Below are 18,784 nucleotides of genomic sequence, written 5' to 3' on the forward strand. Positions count from 1 at the left end.
GAGCACGGGACTCCCAAGAGTGCAGGGAGTGGGGAACCAGGTAGGGCCGGCCTAGCGCCAGGCCAGTGCAGGCTGGCTCCCGATTGATCCCGTCTTCCATTCTGGTAGTGTCAGGGATTGTTCTGCCATTTCCCTACCTCCATTCTTTCGTTCCTGCTTTTCTTCATTGAAGTTCTGAGTGCCTATTATATCAGACCCTTTGCTAGACCCTGACCAGTCCCTGAGATGAGCAAGACATAGGCTTTACCCTAAGGAATAGAACTTTTATTAAAATGAAGCTCCAGATAAGAAACACTCATTCAATCTCCAGGGCCTGGGGTAGCATCTGGCACATAGTAACTACTCGGTACACATTTGTTGCATGGATGACGGAGCTCACAGTGATAGATGTAGGCGTAGGACAATATGAGATTGGACTCTTCTTTCCCAGCATGGCCTGTGAGGCCTTCCCTACTCTGTGAGGCCTTCCCTACTCTGGCCTTAATCTTTACAGCCTAGTAATGTCAAACTCTGCCTCTGTGGTGCAGAATCTTTCAGGGGATTTGCTGCCTCGGGACTTGGCTCATGGTGCTCTCTCTGCTCAGCCATCCCTGTTGAAGTCTCACCCTTTCCACCCACCTTCCTACCTTACATCTTTCCCTTCCTAACTGCTATCTTAAAGTTATTAATTTAACAAATATTAGTTGAGCACCTTCTACATGCAAGGAATGATACTAGAAACTGGTGATATGGTGATGAACAGAAAACCATGGCCTCAAACATGTCGTCACCCACATTGGGTGTAGCCTCCAGGAAAGACAGATAATAAGGGTGACACAACTAGCTGCCGGGTGACAACTTGGATTTGTGCTATGAAGGAAAAGAACAGGTGCCATTAGCACATAAGCAGAGGGACCCTTACTAGTCTTGGAGATCAAAAACTGCTTCTCTGGTGAAAGGAGGTCTAAATTGGGGGAAGAGAAGGTGGGGAGTGCAGCAAAGATGCTATGAGCTAAGGTCCTGAAGTGAAAAAAGTGGAACATGTTGGAGAACAACCAAGATCTTGGTTGTGCTTCACCATCTCAAGGAAGCCTTCCTGTATGTTCCCCTGAATGTATTTTAGGTATTGGCCAATGATTCTCTCTATTCATAATTCTATCATAACCCTGCATATCTTATGGTAATATAACCCTACGTGTTGAGTCTGCCTTCCTGTCTAGACCTTGAACTTTTAAAAGGCAACCATTTTGGAAGTCCCAACACTTAGTGTAGGGTGTGGTATGTGGAAGGTGACTGGTAAATAATAGTCAAATAAAATAAGGAATGAATGCATTGAACCAAGCTTTGGATAACAGCAGTTATTAAAACAGCAGTGAGTACCAGAAGTAAAACTCATCCATTTAGCCAATGAAGTGCCAACCAAGTCACAACCTTTCACTAAAAGAAAATTTAGGGGACCTAACTAGAGCTGCCAACTTTTTAATGGTTGAATAAGGTCATTAAAAAAAAAAAATCAACCTTGCTATACCGTTAATCTGTTTAAAAACAAAAAAACAAACAAACAAACAAACAGAAAACCCCTCAAAGGGGAATCCTTTGAATCAAATATACTTAGCTTTAGGAAAAATTCACTGTTGTCTTCATTGTTATCATTTTGTTGGGACCTAGTGAAATTTTTTGAGGAATTTGCAGTGACAACCTCCAAGAGCAATGAGCTCAGAGGACACCATCACTGGCTGGGTGCTCTGGGGGAGGAGCCACCCCAGGAGGGGAAGCTCTGGGTTGTCCAGCAGGTGGGAAACCTGGATTTGTAATCTGCCACCTGAAGACATTTTCCTAGCAAAATGTCCAAGAGCAATTCAACAATAGAGGCTATATCCATACCTCAAATATTCTTGAACTAAACATTGCATTTTCAACTTATAAATACAAGTCAGCCTGTATTTGTTTGGTGTTTATACTTGTGTGTTCATTTGGAAATGATACTTTGCAATCCTGAATAGCAATTGTTTCTCTCCAAAGTGAGTTACCTCCGTTTCTCTCCAAAGTGAGCTACCTCTGTTCTTAGAAGCAGGCTTCCCCTTTCAGAGGAGGGAAGGAAGGCAACAGCCATGAATGAGGGACCTTTGCCCTGGAATTTAGATATAAAACCTCTGGTTCAGTTTACAAATCAGTGGCCGGAAGTCACTGACATGAATCTTGAAACGCTGGCTTCTCTAAGGAGAAAAATACAAATTTTTCTTAAAATAGTTTGGGCAAAAGGAAAAGACAATCCCATTTTTCAACATTTCCTAATCTCTCTGGGTCACTCTGGGCATTGATTTGAATAGCAAATACCTAAGCAGGTGAAATCTGTTCTTTAATTAAATTAGGTTGACACAAATGAGCAGCTGAGAAGAATAGCCCAAATGAGGATTGTCGAATACAACTACAAACCTGAATTCGCATCTGCGATGGGAATAAACACTGCCCACCAAACAGGTACACCATTTGGCATTGTCAACTATTAAAATTCGAATTCCCTTTTTACCTGGAACCCTTCAGGTTTGGCACTTGACAGCATCCTATTGGTCTAACTCGTCCTCTGTGAAACCCACAATCACTAGAACAGGAAACGTTAAAGAAATGTCTGTCATCTTTACTCAAGCGTACCCCCACTCCTGCACCCCAAGGTACCCGGTGGAGTATTTTGAATATATTGTTTCTTTTCACTGGAGTCCTCTTGCTCATGGGATGAAGGTTGAGGGGCAGATGGCAGCTCAAACTGTCTGAGGAGCAGCATTGGGCAGTCCTGGGATGGAGACAGAAGATGGCAGGGTAGGCGGGTCTAGGTCAGAGAAGGGGCATGGGTGTTTATATCACAATCCTGGAATCCTAAAGAAAGAAGGACCATTTAGGGGGCAAAGTCCTGCTGCAGGAAAAGAAAAAAATTCAAGCTAAAGACCCACCCTTGCTTCTATGTAGAGGAATTTTAAAGTGCTTACTCCTTCCAACATTTGGCCCAAAGTCAAGGAAAAGTAAAGAAAATGACACTCCCACTTTAATCCTATAGTGGTTCTTGGCTCAAAATTCTCTCTTTGCTTCAAATGCATCGGAGATCAAAGCAAAAGCTGAGAAGGGCTAAGCATCTCTTTGCGAAGATGTCCCCTGTGGCTGTCTGTATTGCATTCTGATGTAGGCTTGGGAGGACTTGCTCCAGAAAGGCCTTTTCCTGACTAAACCTGTTGGAGTGTTTTGTGTCTAGGAATGATTGCCCAGGAGGTGCGAGAGATCCTGCCCAGAGCTGTAAGAGAGGTTGGTGATGTCACCTGTGAAAATGGAGAGACGTTGGAGAATTTCCTTATGGTCGACAAGGTAACCACTATCAGATACTTGCCACTAGCGCTATAAACCCTTCTGTGACATCACAATGTGCTAAAACACCCATCCAGGAAACTGAGCTGTGGAGTAGCAGTTATCCCACACTGGTCATAGGCACCAAAAAGAAGTCCCATAAGGGAAAAAGAAAAAGGAATATGCGACAATAAGCATTAGAGTTCAGCGAGTCTTACTGCTGGAGCGAAACTGGCCATGGGAAAGTCCACTTAGCAGGAATGCACTTAAAACAAGGACCCAACATCATGAGAAATAGTGACAACAAGTTTGATTAGACTTTGTCTTGAAAAATGGAACTTCAACGTATGAAAGTATAACTTACCTCACATGATATCATTTAAGTTGTCGTTAAACCAATGTGTTCCTCCTTCAAATGAATGAAGACTGAAGTGTTTGGGTTTTCCCTTTGGAGCATAGTTTTTTGTATGTTTGACTTTCACAGCACAATCATCAGTCATAAAGTGGATCATTTTTGCAAATATACTCATGAGCCTCCTCATTTTCCCCAAGGGCCTGTCTTAATTCTTTGATATTCAAATCATTTTCTTTTTGGAGGAATGTCACCGTCTTTGTGGATGAGCTCTTCTTCGCTTGTTAAGGGGTCTAAGGCTGCCATTTCCTCACTTGCCTATGTGCGTTGTGTGTGATTTGAGTAGTTCTCCGAGATCACGTCTGTTAATTCTGTTAAATCCTGCCTCTTTGGCAAGCTTTGCAGATTCACTCTGCTGCTGATTTGCTTTACATTGCATTATTACGTTTGCTGCTAGGAGGGAAGGCTGCCACGGGGATTTTACAGTAACTGGGAGAGATGCTTGAGTGGAGATGAATTTGTAATCTGCCAGTTCAACTTCAAAGAATCAGCGGGGTAGGGGGAGGAGCCTTATTAAAATGCAGATTCTGATTCAACCAGAATGGGGTGAAATCTGAGGTTCCTGCATTTCTAATCAGTCTCCAGGTCAGGGGTGTCCAAACTTTTTGCAACGGTTTTCACCAAGGGCTATATGCGGTAAAATACACAAACAGCCGGGCCACTCACTTGAGGTGAAGTACGTATTGCCTCACCTGGTTTATTTAAGTAACTAAATATAGTTTTGGAATTTGCTGCGGGCCAATTAACAATGGACTGCGGGCCGCAGTTGGCCGGCGGGCCGCAGTTTGGACACCCCTGCTCCAGGTGAGTCAGTTTTGCCACTTCCGCTGATGAGTAAGCCATACGTGGAGTAGCAAGGTGGGGGGTGCATTTTCATGTTAGACCCTTCCGGAGTCTTCTACCTACACGCACATGGACAAATACTTAGGTAACAGGATCGGAGGGCCTGCTCAGCCCTGGGCTGGAAGGGCTGAGTGGCAGACGTCCATGTACTTCCTCCTGCTCCACAGAAGAAATTCTTTGGTCTCTCCCTCAGACATAGGCTATCATTTCCCTTGAGCGGTAGATCATGAGAAATTTATTTTTCATAATAAAGTACTGAGTTTTTCCAATGATTTACTTAAAGCATAACATATTTTCTATTTACTTCAAATACAGAATATATTCAGAGGTATTTGTATAGTAGTCACCCTCGCAAGCTTCCTGGTGTGAGAGAAAAGTGCGTAGGCACAGCTGTCAGTCTCGGGATACAGCCTAGGGAGTGTGTCACTGGGCTGCCAAGGTGGAAACTCTTGGGATTCCACCTCTGGCAGCAGCAATATCACTTCTGGCCCTCCCCTAGAACACTCAGGAAAGAGATTTCTCTGTTCTTTGTAGGTAATGTCTGCCCAGGGCCTTATGACTCTCACTTTTCAGCAAAATAATTACTTCTCCCCCTGCCCAGTATGTTCCCATTCCCAGTTGAGATAAATGTGGAGAGTTGGGATTCTTAGCGACAGGAATTCCAAGGGCCACTCACCACCTTTCCCAGGAGAGGCTACAGCCCAAGTTCTTTCCTAGGAAGGCAATACCGAGCACTGGGAAAGGAGGGGGTGGTATTCCTGTTCCAGAAAGCCAGGCTCATTTGTCACCTGAGGAGCACACCCTACCGAGGCAGCATTCAGTGTATAAATAAGTAAAAGCGGCAGGAGTCCAGAGTGGAAAAGTTGTGATTCTCTTGGTAACAGGATCTTATAGTGATCTCTGGAGACATCACTAAGGCCACTGTCGTTTACAGAATCCATAACACCAAGAGCAGATGACTATCTTCACCCTGAATCCTGGCTTTCTTCTTGGGCTCCCTTCGGAGGATAGACTTCAATTGCTGGTTGAATTCTCCATGCTGTGGAATCTCCCTCCTCTACATTCTGTATAAGGACTTCACAGAATGTCTCCTTTATTCTTTCTCATTAAGAACACAGGGAACTCGGCTCTGTTGTCCCATGCTCTTTGTTAATTATAAAATAAAGCAAGATGTACAGAGCGCCTCTTGCTTTCCTGGCTTCGCACCCATTTGTATGGGCAGCGGGGTGTCTTTGATGGCTACACCCAGGGCTGCCCGCGCTCAGGAACTTCGCTAGGACTTCCTGGGCTTCGGGTGCTGTGGTAACTGGTGGAGACCAGATTAAGATACAGTCTCTCCACTCTTCACTCCATTTCGCTTCCACCAAATGTCCCTCCCCCCTTTTTTTCACTGAAGCTAAAATGCAAACTAGAAATGCACATAAAAATGTTGACATGTTGTGCTCCGTGATTGCCATCTCATTTTCACATGTGCTTTGCAACTTTATGCCACAATAGGAAGAATGGCTGACTCTTTCCAGACTGTCCATGCAACCAACCAAAGTTGGAGATTAGTGATGCCAGTGAGTGTTGGCATAAGCAGCTTTTCTTTCTCTTCTTACAGGAGAGGTGACCTTGCAAGATAAACTTCTCTTGTAATTTGGGGTTATTTGCTTCTCAAAAGTTCCTCATGGGTTGTGAAATCTCAATAATGGGAGGTGGAATGAGAGGGCTCAGCGTGGACACTGGAGTAAGGAGGCCACAGGAGGTAGACACCGTTGTCTAACCTGCATGCGACCACTGGGGGCTTTCTGGTTTGTCCACCTATCTTCTTACCTGACAACTTTATTTATTTGTTTCTGTGATTATTTAGAAGCAGGTGGTTACATTTGTTGAGCATTATTATTAGGTGTGGTTGGTATGAGAAAATGTACAGGGGCCGGCCTGGTGGCTCAGGTGGTTGGAACACTGTACTCCTGATGCTGAGGTCACCGGTTCGATTCCCACATGGACCAGTGACCTGTGCCCTCTACAACTAAGATTGTGAACAATGGCTCTCCCTGAAGCTGGGCTGCTGTGAGCAGCCGGAGGTCAGCGTGGGCTGCTGTGTACTGCCATGGGCTACCGTTTGCTGCCAGGAACAGCCGGTGGCCAGCGTGAGTGGTTGGCAGACCGTAAGAGCTGCCGTGAGCAGCCGACCGCTGACTGGTGACCAACTCCCTCAGCCAGGGGGGAGCACAAGGCTCATAATCCCAGCATGGGTCAGGGAGCTGTGTCCTACACAACTAGACTGAGAAACAATGGCTTGAACCGGAGTGGGGGGCAGGGGAGGCAGAAGAAGGGGGAAAAAAGAGAAAGAAAAATGTACACAATCAATGTAAGAACTGCCTTAAACAAACCTTCCTTTCTCTCATCCACTGTATCCAATTAGACACCACGTCCTATTGTTCTTACTTTGGTAATACCTTTTGTGTATCATCTCCCCTCTTTATTCTTTTTATTTTCTCCCTATCATAATGACCTAACTGACTTTCTAGCTAGCCACTAGTAGACTTAGCTTCCTTAAAAACAAAACAAAACAAATCTCTGATCATACAATCTCCCTTTCCCACGTTTGGCTCTTCATTGACTAAACTATGATAACCCTCCGCAATCTAGCTGGAATCTTCTCTTTCTAAGTCATTTCCTAACATTCACATCAACCCCAAAACACCTTGCAAAGAAGCTGAGACCCTTCAGAATACGACGCATTTGCACACGCAGGCACATCTTGTGGCTAGCCCCTCTAACCTCCAGCTTATTTTTCTGTTCCTCATGCTCCCCAGGTTTGTGTCTGCCTTAGAGCTGTTCCATTGAGTGTTCTCTGCACTAAACACCCTCTTTTTCGATGATCTCATCATTTGGATCTCAGCAGCAAGACCTTCCCTGACCACCTCATCTAAACAGTCTCCACACCACTTGGTTTCACTTTGTAAGATTCAGGGCCTCTGCGAGGGTGTATAATGTCTTGGTAGTAATTAGAAAACGGTCCACCCTCTGGCTGGTGCAGAACCTGTCCGCCCCCTCAGCTGGGCCTCAGAGCAGGAGACACACTGCAAACTTGTTCACAGCAGTCTGGAGACCTTTGTCTCTAACTGAAATTATCTTGTTTATTTGCCTCCTTGTTCTTTGCCAATCTCCCTAATTAGTTGTATGAGAACAAAAAATCTTCTATGTCTTTCAAAACTGTCTCTTCAGTACTTGATGTGTGGCTTTAACTCGGGGGCTTAGAATATTGTAGGAAGTCAATGAATATTGGTTGAATTAACAAATTCCATGATGCTTGGATTAATCCTGTTTCCATACTTAAGCCTCTGAATACACATCTTCTGGGGTATTTACCAGTGTGTTGTCATTCTCTCTCTGTGGTATGTCTCCTCCAGTAGACTGTGGGCTTCTGGAGGTCAGAGAACGTGCCTTGTCAATCCTCTGTTGTTCAGTACAGTGTCTGATACTCCCTGGGTTTTCAATAAGAATGTATTTATGTTAATGCCTGAGATTTTGAATCTCAATGAAAGGAAGAGAAGTGGTTCTATTAACATAAAGATGCCTGAAGGAGAAGTGGTTGTCTGGGGGAAAAAGATGAGTTTAATTTTGAGTTTGAGATATCAGCTGAAGAGTCCGATGGAACCGTCCAGAGGTGACCACTGGGAGTGTGGAACTTGAGAGAGCAGGTGGGGTCGAGGGGAAGCAGCTGACATGGATAAAATATGAATGAATAAGGGATAATGAATGAATCCCAATGAATAAGGGATGCAGGTCACAGACTGGAAGTCTGGGGCCGAGTCTGGCCTGTAGACGTTTCCCCCCATCACTGTGTTTTAAACATTTTCAAATTTGGTGCCTACCTTCAAAATTCAGGAGATCCTCACACAAATGTCAGATTTCTGATGCCCTGGAAATACCAGATCTGGTGACAAGGTGTGGAGGGGTGGCTTCACGTGTCTTCACATCTCTGCTTCCTGTTACCTGCCTGGCCCTAGAGGCTTTCGAGATCATATAGAATAAGAAGCAAAGAGGACCAAAAGCAGCAGAACAAATCCAGTGAGGGCTGTAGAGGAAGGAGAGGACCTGTGAAGGTTGAGGGGATTGGGCAAAAGCAGGAGAATATGGAGTGAGTTCAGTGCCAAAAAGTCACGTGAGCAGAGAGGCTCAACCAGGAAATGCAGGGAGAGGGGGGTGGGGGAGAGACGTGAGGGAAATGAATGTTACCAAAATTTCACTGACTTTGATGATTAAAAAATCGCCGGTAGTATATGGCACTGTGATTAAGAGCATGAATTTCAGCATCAGATAAAACTGTGTCCAAAACTTGGCAAGTTTTGCAGATTATAAGGTCACTTTTATAGCTACACAAAACAAATTCTTTTCTTCCCTACAGTTCTACAGTAAAAATAACTTCATTATGGTGAGTTAAAATTCTACCTTAATCACTTTGTCCCCCACTGAAGAAGCTATTGTTTTTTATGAGTTTTGTTAATGCAAGTTTTCTTAGGACTCCCTAGATTGTCTACAACATAGTAGAAGCTAATAAATGGTTAATTGTTAATAAATTTTTCCAGATGCCATTCAGACAGGCCACCACTTCACATGTCTCTGAAAATTTTTTTTTTTTAATTTTTTTTTTTTAAAGATTTTATTGGGGAAGGGGAACAGGACTTTATCTGGGAACAGTGTGCACTTCCAGGCCTTTTTTCCAAGTCAAGTTGTTGTCCTTTCAATCTTAGTTGTGGATGAAATTATTTTTTTAAATAGAGTGACATATATATATATTTTTCAATATAGAATAACTGAGTGACAAAAAAAAAAAATCCTCTATATTAGCTTAAGTTCAAATAGCTAGCCCAGGATCTAAATGGGGGCTTTTAAATGTCCTGCTCAGCAGTTGGTTTAAAAGTCCATTCTTTTCTCATCAAAAGAGGAAGGAGAACTTCATTGCCTGTGATAACTTTACTGCCATGGGGAAGCATTCCCTGCTGCACTCACTTGATTGATTTGACTCCAAGTTCATATTTTATTTCAACCAGCCCTGGATATTTTAACAACTGATCACCGTTTGTAGATCTTCTTCTCTCCTAGGACCTCTTTACACTGTAAGCAGGGAGAAATTTCTCTTCTTTTTTGGTAAAACTTTTAGAGAGAAGTAGGCCATTTATTGTTTTCTTGGAAAATTTCTTTTCATAGTTATGTCTTCTTAAAACATTATTGCTCATTTTTTCCTCATGCCTTTAAAGAAGATGAATTAATTGAATGGATAGATGGAGAAGAAATAGAACAGTATACTAACTATGGAGTTTAGATGGTGGGTATTTGGGCGTTTACAATTTTTTCAACTTTTCTACATTCTTGCAAATTTTTGTAATAAAATGTTGGGATAAGAACTCATTGTTCCAGACACCTAAAACTGCAATTTAAATATTGTGTCAGCAACTTGTCTCAGTCAAAAAACTCCAGACCTTCCAATGGAAAATTGCACTTAAACAGAGGTAACAAAAATTAAGCAAGAATTTTAAAGCAAACAACTAAAAGGCAACAATGAAACACATACTTTTAAACTGTTTTATAATGCTGTGCTCTCCTTTATAACTTAAGGCAGAGGGCAAAACACAACATCCAGGGAAATGAGCCCAGGAGTTGTCTTCCTTGAAGAGAAATATACATGTGAGGCAAACTTCTCTGCCAGGGACCTGTTGGAAAGTCACCTGGAGGTCTGAGCTTCCACACCATATTAGCAGCCTGCTTTTCTGGTTTGGTGATTCTATTTTTTTAAATCCATGTCAGGGCCTGGAGAACTATCCACAAAATAAACTCTTGGACAAAGATCTAAAGCTGAGTTTATCCAAAGCCTAAACAATTGCCAGACACACCCATTGGCCAAAGACAATTTTTCTCCCTTTGGCAATCATTTTCATAATGCTCAATTACAGGCTGTTTTATTCCCATGGTCTGATTATGAAACGCCCGTCCGTGCAACATCAGATGCCACAAGGAGAGATTTTAAGGCTGTGACTCTAACTGGGAAAGAAATAAGAGCCTATTTCAATTTCTCGAAGCTTTCTTTGCCATCAGGCTTAGTTACCCTTCTTATTCAGTGTTGTTGACAGAGGACAAGTTGTAGTTTCCAGTGAGAGGAAAAATCACCTCCGCTGCTTGGCTTCTCCTCACTATTGTGGGCTCATTTATTGTCAGACCCGCAAGGGACCCAGACAGGAGCTTGCAAACTGGTCTGCGGAGTCCAAAGGTTTCCTTGGAGGCAAGGGGGTCTGAAAGGACGTTCATCTCTTTCCTGAGCCAATCTCCTCGCAAAGAGGAAAGGACCAAACCATAGTGCAAACCAGCCTGCTGGGTGTAACCGAACCCACTATCCCATTGCAATGAGGACATGAAACACTAGTGTTTCTTTGCTTAATTCACCTGCATTTCCATGGGCATTTCCTTACATGAAAAAGGAAATTTGGACCTTAGTCTTTTTGTTTTTCTGAGAGCAACTGCAGATTAAAAAAAAAAACAAGAAGAAGAAAACCAAAAAAAAAAAGCAACAGCTAGAAGTTTGGCCACTGTCTTCACTCTCACTAGAGAGCAAGAACTACCACTGTAAGACGATTCATTTATTTAATCATTAAATATGTACTGACTTACTGCCCTGAGCTGGAGAATTGGTTGTGCACAAAATGTGGGGCCTTGTCGCTAGGTGTTTATAATACATGTAAATATGACTCTAAGTGTAAGGAAGGTGGGATGAGGGGGAAGACAGATGGTTATGGTAAAGGGAGCAGCCTGTGCTAGTTCCAGAGACCAGAGAAAGCAGGACATGTTTAGCCAAGGGCAAATGGTTCAGTATGGTTGGGGCCCAGAGTGTGCAGTGGGCTATGGTGAAAGACAAAGCTTACGTAAGGGACCCACTCTAAGCTAGAGCATAACTCTGATTTCACAAATGCCTCTGTGGTTTACATGTGCACTTGTACTTGCCCAACTGCCCTACGTGTGCGTTCAAAAAGTATGCTCACTCTGTCCGTATGTACCCCCATCCCGAAGTAAGTCTTAAACTGTGCGTGGGAGATTCTTGTGTGGTGTGAAGCAGTTACCACTTCCCCGTCACGGTCTCATGAGCGATTTTTTGGTGGCAAGCTGGCTTTGTCATTTTTGTATCACAACTGTAAAGCTACATTTCAGCTGAGCTAGTGGGTCCCATCGAAAATGATTAAAAATAACTAGACAGAGTTGAGTAATTACAAAGTCGTTTTTAAGCAAGAGTGGGCATCAGAGAGGAAAGCTTTTCAAAATGCCCCAGGCTCATACCCGTCTCAGTCCTAACGAATACAAGTCTCTCCATGGGACCTGGATGTGTGTATTTAGAAAAAGTCCCTCAGGCTTCTAGGTGCACACTTGTGCTTACAATGAACCCATAGAGACCGTTCACTTACATAGAAAAAAGACTTTCAAAAAATTCTAGATTAGTTTTTGAACATGTTTATACTGGCTTCACTATGGGACAGAAGTCAGAAGTATTTCACTAAGAGTCAATCTCCATAACATGTCCTAGAAATTTATTTTTTTGGTAAATTTCCATTGGATCCATAAAGTGAGGAAATTAATTATAATTAGGATGGTAGTGGTAAATTCCCTATCCACCTTTATTTCATTTCTTCTTAAATAGGAAAACACATGAGTTATCTTATGGCCTGTTGGATCTACTTGGGAGATGTATGGGGCCAGCAAATTTGAGTCGTAGAAACTAGAGGTGTTTTTTCTTTTTTTTTTTTTAAATCATTCTTGACAAGTAGCTGGACGATTGCAGCCATTGCCCTTCTCTAATGAGGCAGCAGTAAAAATCCTGTTTGAGAGACATTGCAGAGCTTACCGTGGTTGAGACTGGGCTCGAGCATCATTTTCCATGGTCTGCTTTGATTGGGGCTAAATCACGAATTAATGTAGCAAGCAAACATTAGAAAGAATCTAATTGCCAAGAAGAAGTAAATATATATGTATAATATATTAAATATATATAAATAAATATATATATATACACACACACACACACACATATAAGTGCTAGTGAGGATGGAGAGAAGTGGGTAGATTCAGGAGATTTAGGATGTTGAGCTGACAGCGCTGTGTGACAGCTTGCCCGCTGAGGAGTAAGGTGGGGGAAGGAATCAGAGATGATGGCTGGGAATCTGTTTTGTCCTGCTGGGTGGACATCAACACACTACGTAATACAGTTATAATTACAGTATAAGGCTTCCTACAATGGAAACATAGTAAATTATCATATGACATTTACTATGTTTAGAACCATAAAATGTTATGTTTATCGTCATCATTTCTGCTTTATTTTTATTTAAACAAATTCAGAAGTAAAAGAAAATCTGTACCAGGATTAGAAATTTTAGAAGAGCTTTTGTCAGGAGATTTTTTTTTCTTTTGGTTTGGTTTTATTTTGTAATTTATTTATTTTTAACATTTTTGGTGAAAAATTTCAAACATATACAAAATTAGAGAGACTGGTGATGAAATCCACACTTATACTTCACTCAAATTCCAGTTATCAATTCATGTCCAATCTTATTTAAATAAAGTATCTTCCCTTGCAACTGAATTATTGAGATAAAATTGACATATAACACTGTAAGTTTAAGGTATAGAGCATGATGGTTTGATACGTATACTATATATTGCAAAATAATTACTACAATAAGGTTAGTTAACACACTACCTCCCATAATTACCTTTTTTTTTGTGTATGGTGAGAACATTTAAGATTTACTCTGTTAGGAAAGAAAAATTTCTCCTCTGCCCTTATAAGTTCTTGTGTCTAGTTTAAGAATTAAACTGATATGAGACAGATTAACAGGAGAAAAACCCAAGTTTAATTTTGTATATATGGAGGTTCCATAAGAATATGAGGGCCATCAGGCAATTGAGGCTTATATGCCATCCAGAGCTAAGGAGAAGGGGGTAGGAGTCTGGGACTTCAAAGGGGACGAAGGTAATTCACACGTAGACGAAAAAGCAAATGTTTGCTATGCCATGTGGAGACAGTGAGACACAGAGAGGACTTTAAACAAATGACCCCCCTGCTGAGCCCCCCCACCCCACTTCATCCAGTAGACCTCACCTAGATCATATTCTTCATAGCTGTGTCTGGTATAGCTCTTCTCCCTGAAACAGGCCCTCTCTCTCAATTATTTTAGGCAGTTAAGGGGGAGGTACAAAGCTCTTCCTAAGCCTTGTTTCTTGAAAATAATCAGCCTAAAATAATCCTTGTGCCAAAGAGATATTTTTTTTGGGGTGGCAAAATCCTGCTCCCCTATCATTCTCTTAGCCATTATCAACTCTATAACACAGTATTGTTAGCGGTAGTCACCATGCTATGCATTAGATCCTTAGAACTTAGTCGTCTTAAACTCAGTTTGGGTGCATATATATGTATTTATAATGGTAATATGGTCTGATGAATTGACCCCTTTATCATTATATAATGTCCTTCTTTAGCTCTTGATACGGTTTTTGATTTAAATTCCATTTTATCTGATATAAGTATAGCTACTCCTACTCTCTTTTGGTTTCCATTTGAATGGAATTTTCGTTTTGCATCCCTTGGCTTTGAGCCTATGGGTGTTCTTAAAGCTGAGGTGAGTCTCTTGGTGGCAGCATAGAATTGGGTCTTGTATTTTTTTTTTCTTTTTTCTTTTTGAATGCATTCAGCCACTCTATGCCATTTGACTGGAGAATTTAATTCATTTTTATTTAAAGTACTTATTGATAGGTAAGGACTTACTATCTTACTGTTTTCTGGCTGTTTTGTATTTCCCTTATTCCTGTCTTCCTCATTTGCGGTCTCGCTTTGTAAATTGATGATTCTTCTTAGTGGTAAGCTTTGTGCCTTCTCTTTATCTTTGTGTATCACTACAGGTTTTTGCTTTGTGGTTACCATAATGCTTACATAAAATACATTATAGATATAACAGCCTATTTTTGTCAGATAACAGCTTTGATCACATACAAAAACTCTACCCTTTCACCCCCCCTTCAACATTTTGTTTTTGATGTTATAATTTACCTCTTATGTGTGTACCATTTGCAAATTATTGTAGCTAAATTTATTTTAAATACTTTCGTCCTTTCACCTTTATGCTGTAGTTAAGTGATCTATATACCATCATATTACAATATTAGAGTATTCTGAAATTGACTATATGCTTAACCTCTTTCCCAGTGTGTTTTATAGCAGTGTGCATGTCTTTTAAACTGCATGAACTTAGCCTTAAATCTATGTTCAGCTTTTGAATCCTTTCTGAGTGCTTGCTTTACAGCGTTTGAAACTCTTAAAACTTTAGTGTGCATGATGAGACTCTCAAGGACACACACTCTTGAGTTTGATCCCCCAACCACAAAATGATCTTTCTCTTTTGGCCTCTAGCTCATCACTTTACAATCGTGGACCAGCCACTATAAGCCCCAAAAGTGCCATGGCATTCTGAACTTGCAAACAGACGGGGGAAGGAGGAGAGATCATGGTATCAGCGTGTACGTTGATAAGAGCTTTCCAGGGTTTTTGTTATGGCTGAGAGACAGACACACATGTTCCTATGACAACTGAAGTGTGTGGGTGGTGGAAGTAGTGCTGGCTTGCACACGATGGTTTTGGTTGGTTTCTCCTTTCTTGGTCTTTCTGGCATGTCAATGACTTTCTGAACAGGAAGACTTAAGTGTACTGTTGTTTTAAATTTTGTTTGGAAGTTAGGCTGAACAATAAATTGCACATGATAGTTCATTGGATGTTAAAGCAGAAATTTACACCTCTAGAATTTTCCTCTCATTTACAGATGAGCACACTAAAGCTTAGAGAGGTTGTTATGTCTTACCTGGGGTCTCACATACAGTCAGTGGCAGAACTCAGAGAAAAGCCCAGGTATTCATTCCTCCTTCCTTCTTCTGTGCAATTGGATGCACATTTTACCAGGAAGAACTGGAGCCATTTCTTATGAGGATTGAGTGATGCACACACAAATCAACACTCAGAAGTCTGCTCTGACTTGCCTTTTATGAGTTTCAAACACAGCATAATGGCCATTGAAATCATTCTTCAGATTCCAAACTTGACAATATCCTTCAGCTCCATCCTCTCTCCAGGGTTACAAGGACGTATTTCCATTTTATTGCAAATTGAACATAAGCAGTTTTACTACACAGCCAGCAGTTTAGCAAGACCACTGTAAGTTGCAAACCTCTCCAGATTTATGTCGAATGAACTTGAGGTTGTGTGTGTATATAACCGTTTTCAGTGGTGTGTTCCAGCTGTCTTCGAATGGGCTACAGACAGTTCTTTGGTGGTCTCAAACTGTAAATTTATACACTCTGTATTATTTTCATTTTTAGGACCAGATCTTTATGGAAAATGTAGGTGCAGTGAAGCAGCTCTGCAAATTAACCAACAACCTTGAAGAAAGAATAGAAGAGTTAGAAATATGGAACAAAAAGCTGACCAGGCTAAAGCGGCTCAGCAGTAGCTGGAAGTCCTCAGTCAGTGAAGCAAGCTCAATCAGGTATAGCCAGGATTGCCATACAAATGGGAAAAAGAGCAGAGTCTTCCCATGACTCGATCCGGCAGCAACCATTACTTTCTAATGATTAAGTCCCTCTTCTTCTTTTAGAATGTTTTGGAACACAATTGCCCTATAAGATAATTGTCCTACTTTTCTGTTACAGCTTTAAAAATGAAACAAAACATCACACATCTGTTTAAGAGCAGTTGTTACAAGAAGTGCTGTATTTTAGCAAAAGGGTAGCTCTGCCTTTAACTAGGGGAGGTGGCCATTTCTAAATTTAGAAAACCATGTTTTGTCCTGGGGGGAAAATAACTTTTATTTCTTGATTACTTAAGGAGGTAAATACACATTTCCTAGGGTATAATTTTGAGATAAAGAGAAATGTAATGTTTAATGCATTCATTTATGCTTACTAAAGTTCTTTTCCATAAAAGGAACTGTCAATTGCCTTGACTTTTCCTTTTTTAAATTACCACTGTATTACAAAAGGAGTCATACTGCTGTGTTAGTGACATCTGGGCCTTTGTCATGCAACTCCTGGAGAGGCATTTAAATAGTAATTAATTCTCTCTCTTTCTTTTTAAAGCAAATTTAGCAGAACTGTTAGTGCATCTTCTCCAAGAAAGGCCATTCCCAAAAAACCCAACAAGGTAAATAAACTTACATTTAATGAACAGAGATGACATGTTCTATACAAAAAAGTCTTTAGAGAAATTGATCAAGATTTTTTTCTTCATTTATTTGTTGATAGGTTCCCTAATTTGCATCTTTATGTGCTTCAGGTATTTAAATACCATCCCTTTAGTAGGTATTAACTGGTCTGTCAACGAGAGATTTAGAGAAATGAGTACAGAACCTGTTCGTTTCATAAATATTATTCTGCCAGTTTTTATCTCTAGTGTCCTCAGCAGGTGAAATTCACCAGCTTCCACAGGGGCTGTCAGATCTGTGTGGATGCCTTGACTCCACCTCGTCCTTTATCTTTGACTTCAGAAGATCCCAAAGGGATGTCAGTTAATCCTCAAATCCCTCTTTTCCCTTTGATATTTAGTTCCATATATGCAAATGGAGAGTAAGTATTTCCTTGCTTGCAAAGGTTAAAATGTGAGGACTTTATTAATGAATCAAGAACTTTCATCAAATAGGATAGCATTTACAGTAAAAAGTGAAGGTTAATCATTGATTAACTTAAAGGACACACTGTCCATTGCAGAGACATGTCAGGGAGGGAGAAGCTATGATATTCCCTTTCTAGCTGCAATTCATAGATTGCTGTGAAAGTCATTTGCTCCCTCTGACCCACCAGTGTTCCAAAGGTGGTCCTTCCCCAAAGAAGATATTTAGGACCTTAATCTATATTAGGTCCTATTAAGGGATGACCTGATGTTAGGGCCATTGCCTTATTTTACTCTCTACTCTTCGTGTTATACTGCATTGAACTAGTGTTAAAGAATTCAGACAGAGTTTAATATTCTACGAAAAACTACTACAATGTTAGGCTGCTGACAGGTGTCTTGGTGTACCAATAAGCACAAATGCATGGATAAATATATATGTAGAAGTGTTCTTGGGCAAGTTACTTAATTGCATTTGGGAAATGGAGAGAATAATAGTATTACACCTCACAAAAACTGTTGATAGGATTAAATGAGCTAAAGTCCTCAGCGCCGTGCTCAGCACATAGCAGGTTGTTCAACAAACACAAAACATTAAAAATATGTGTAGGGAAGGTGTCCTTTTTACTAACCAGTTTGCAATGGGATATAGGGGATGGTATCTACATCCATCGCAGCCCTGACTGGTGCAATTTGGTCATGTGCAACCTCTATGGGTCCCATCTTGCAACCAAAAAATCTCTTTATTTTGCAGTTCCTCAGCATACTAACTAGATTGTATGGTCCATGAGAGCAGGCCCATGTCTGCCTTCCTCACGCTGTGTCCCAGGGACTGGCAGATAGTAGGGACTCAAGAAATATCTGTCAAATAAATGCATGAATAGAGAGCTCAATCTGAAGATATTCCTTGAAGGCTCATGATCTAAATTAGAAATGTTCAGTGGTTCAGTGTCTTGGGTGTGCGGGTGGGGCGGTGGGGGTGGGGGGGTGGTTGCGATGTGGACACAGAGTCAGGAAGTTATATGGGCCTTAAAGAGCATGTGTTCAACTCAGAGACCTTGCACTGTGACTACCAAGGCCTGTGGAAGGCAGATAAAGGTGAGATGTGGCCCCTTCTAGAAAATTTCAGGGTAGCCAGGGAAAATCAGAAGAAAATACAAGCACAGTCGTAGTTGGAAAGGCTGAGAGTGCTGCTGCAGGAGTTGTACGGGAGCTGGGCCTTCAAGGAGGAGTCAGTGTGGGCTAGCTATACCCGGAGCTGTAGGAGAGGTTTCAGGCGGAATGGTATCAGCCAAGGTCTGGGAGCTGGCACTGGCTTTGTTGAAGGAGTAGCTGGGAGTTGGTTAGGGAGGAGAGTAGAAGATGAGGCTGAAAATGTAGGTGAGGCTCAGTTTCTGGATCACCAGGTTAAGGAGTTCATTAGGTAAGCCACGAGGACCTTTTGAATAATCACAATAGCATCTAAATTGTATAGTGTTTCATTTTTTGCAGATGGAAGAGGGGAGACAGCATAGCATTGTGGTTAAGAGCAC

General features: G+C 41.5%; 1 protein-coding gene across 3 annotated transcripts in view; it reads left to right on the forward strand.

Annotated features, from left to right (window-relative positions):
• MYRFL (myelin regulatory factor like) overlaps nt 1–18,784 on the forward strand; it is a 107,680-nt gene that overhangs the window by 72,522 nt on the left and 16,374 nt on the right. For 2 of the 3 annotated variants that reach the window (XM_019748994.3, XM_019748995.3), the window contains 4 exons: nt 2,352–2,460; nt 3,224–3,333; nt 15,968–16,134; nt 16,724–16,787. In XM_019748994.3, coding sequence (XP_019604553.3) covers nt 2,352–2,460; nt 3,224–3,333; nt 15,968–16,134; nt 16,724–16,787 — 450 coding nt within the window. The remainder of the gene's footprint in view (nt 1–2,351; nt 2,461–3,223; nt 3,334–15,967; nt 16,135–16,723; nt 16,788–18,784) is intronic. The other variant, XM_074325425.2, reaches the window with a different exon arrangement.

The sequence above is a fragment of the Rhinolophus sinicus genome, chromosome 1, assembly GCF_057876585.1.
Source record: "Rhinolophus sinicus isolate RSI-liver-muscle chromosome 1, RSI-T2T, whole genome shotgun sequence".
In the NCBI taxonomy this organism is placed as follows: Eukaryota; Metazoa; Chordata; class Mammalia; order Chiroptera; family Rhinolophidae; genus Rhinolophus; species Rhinolophus sinicus.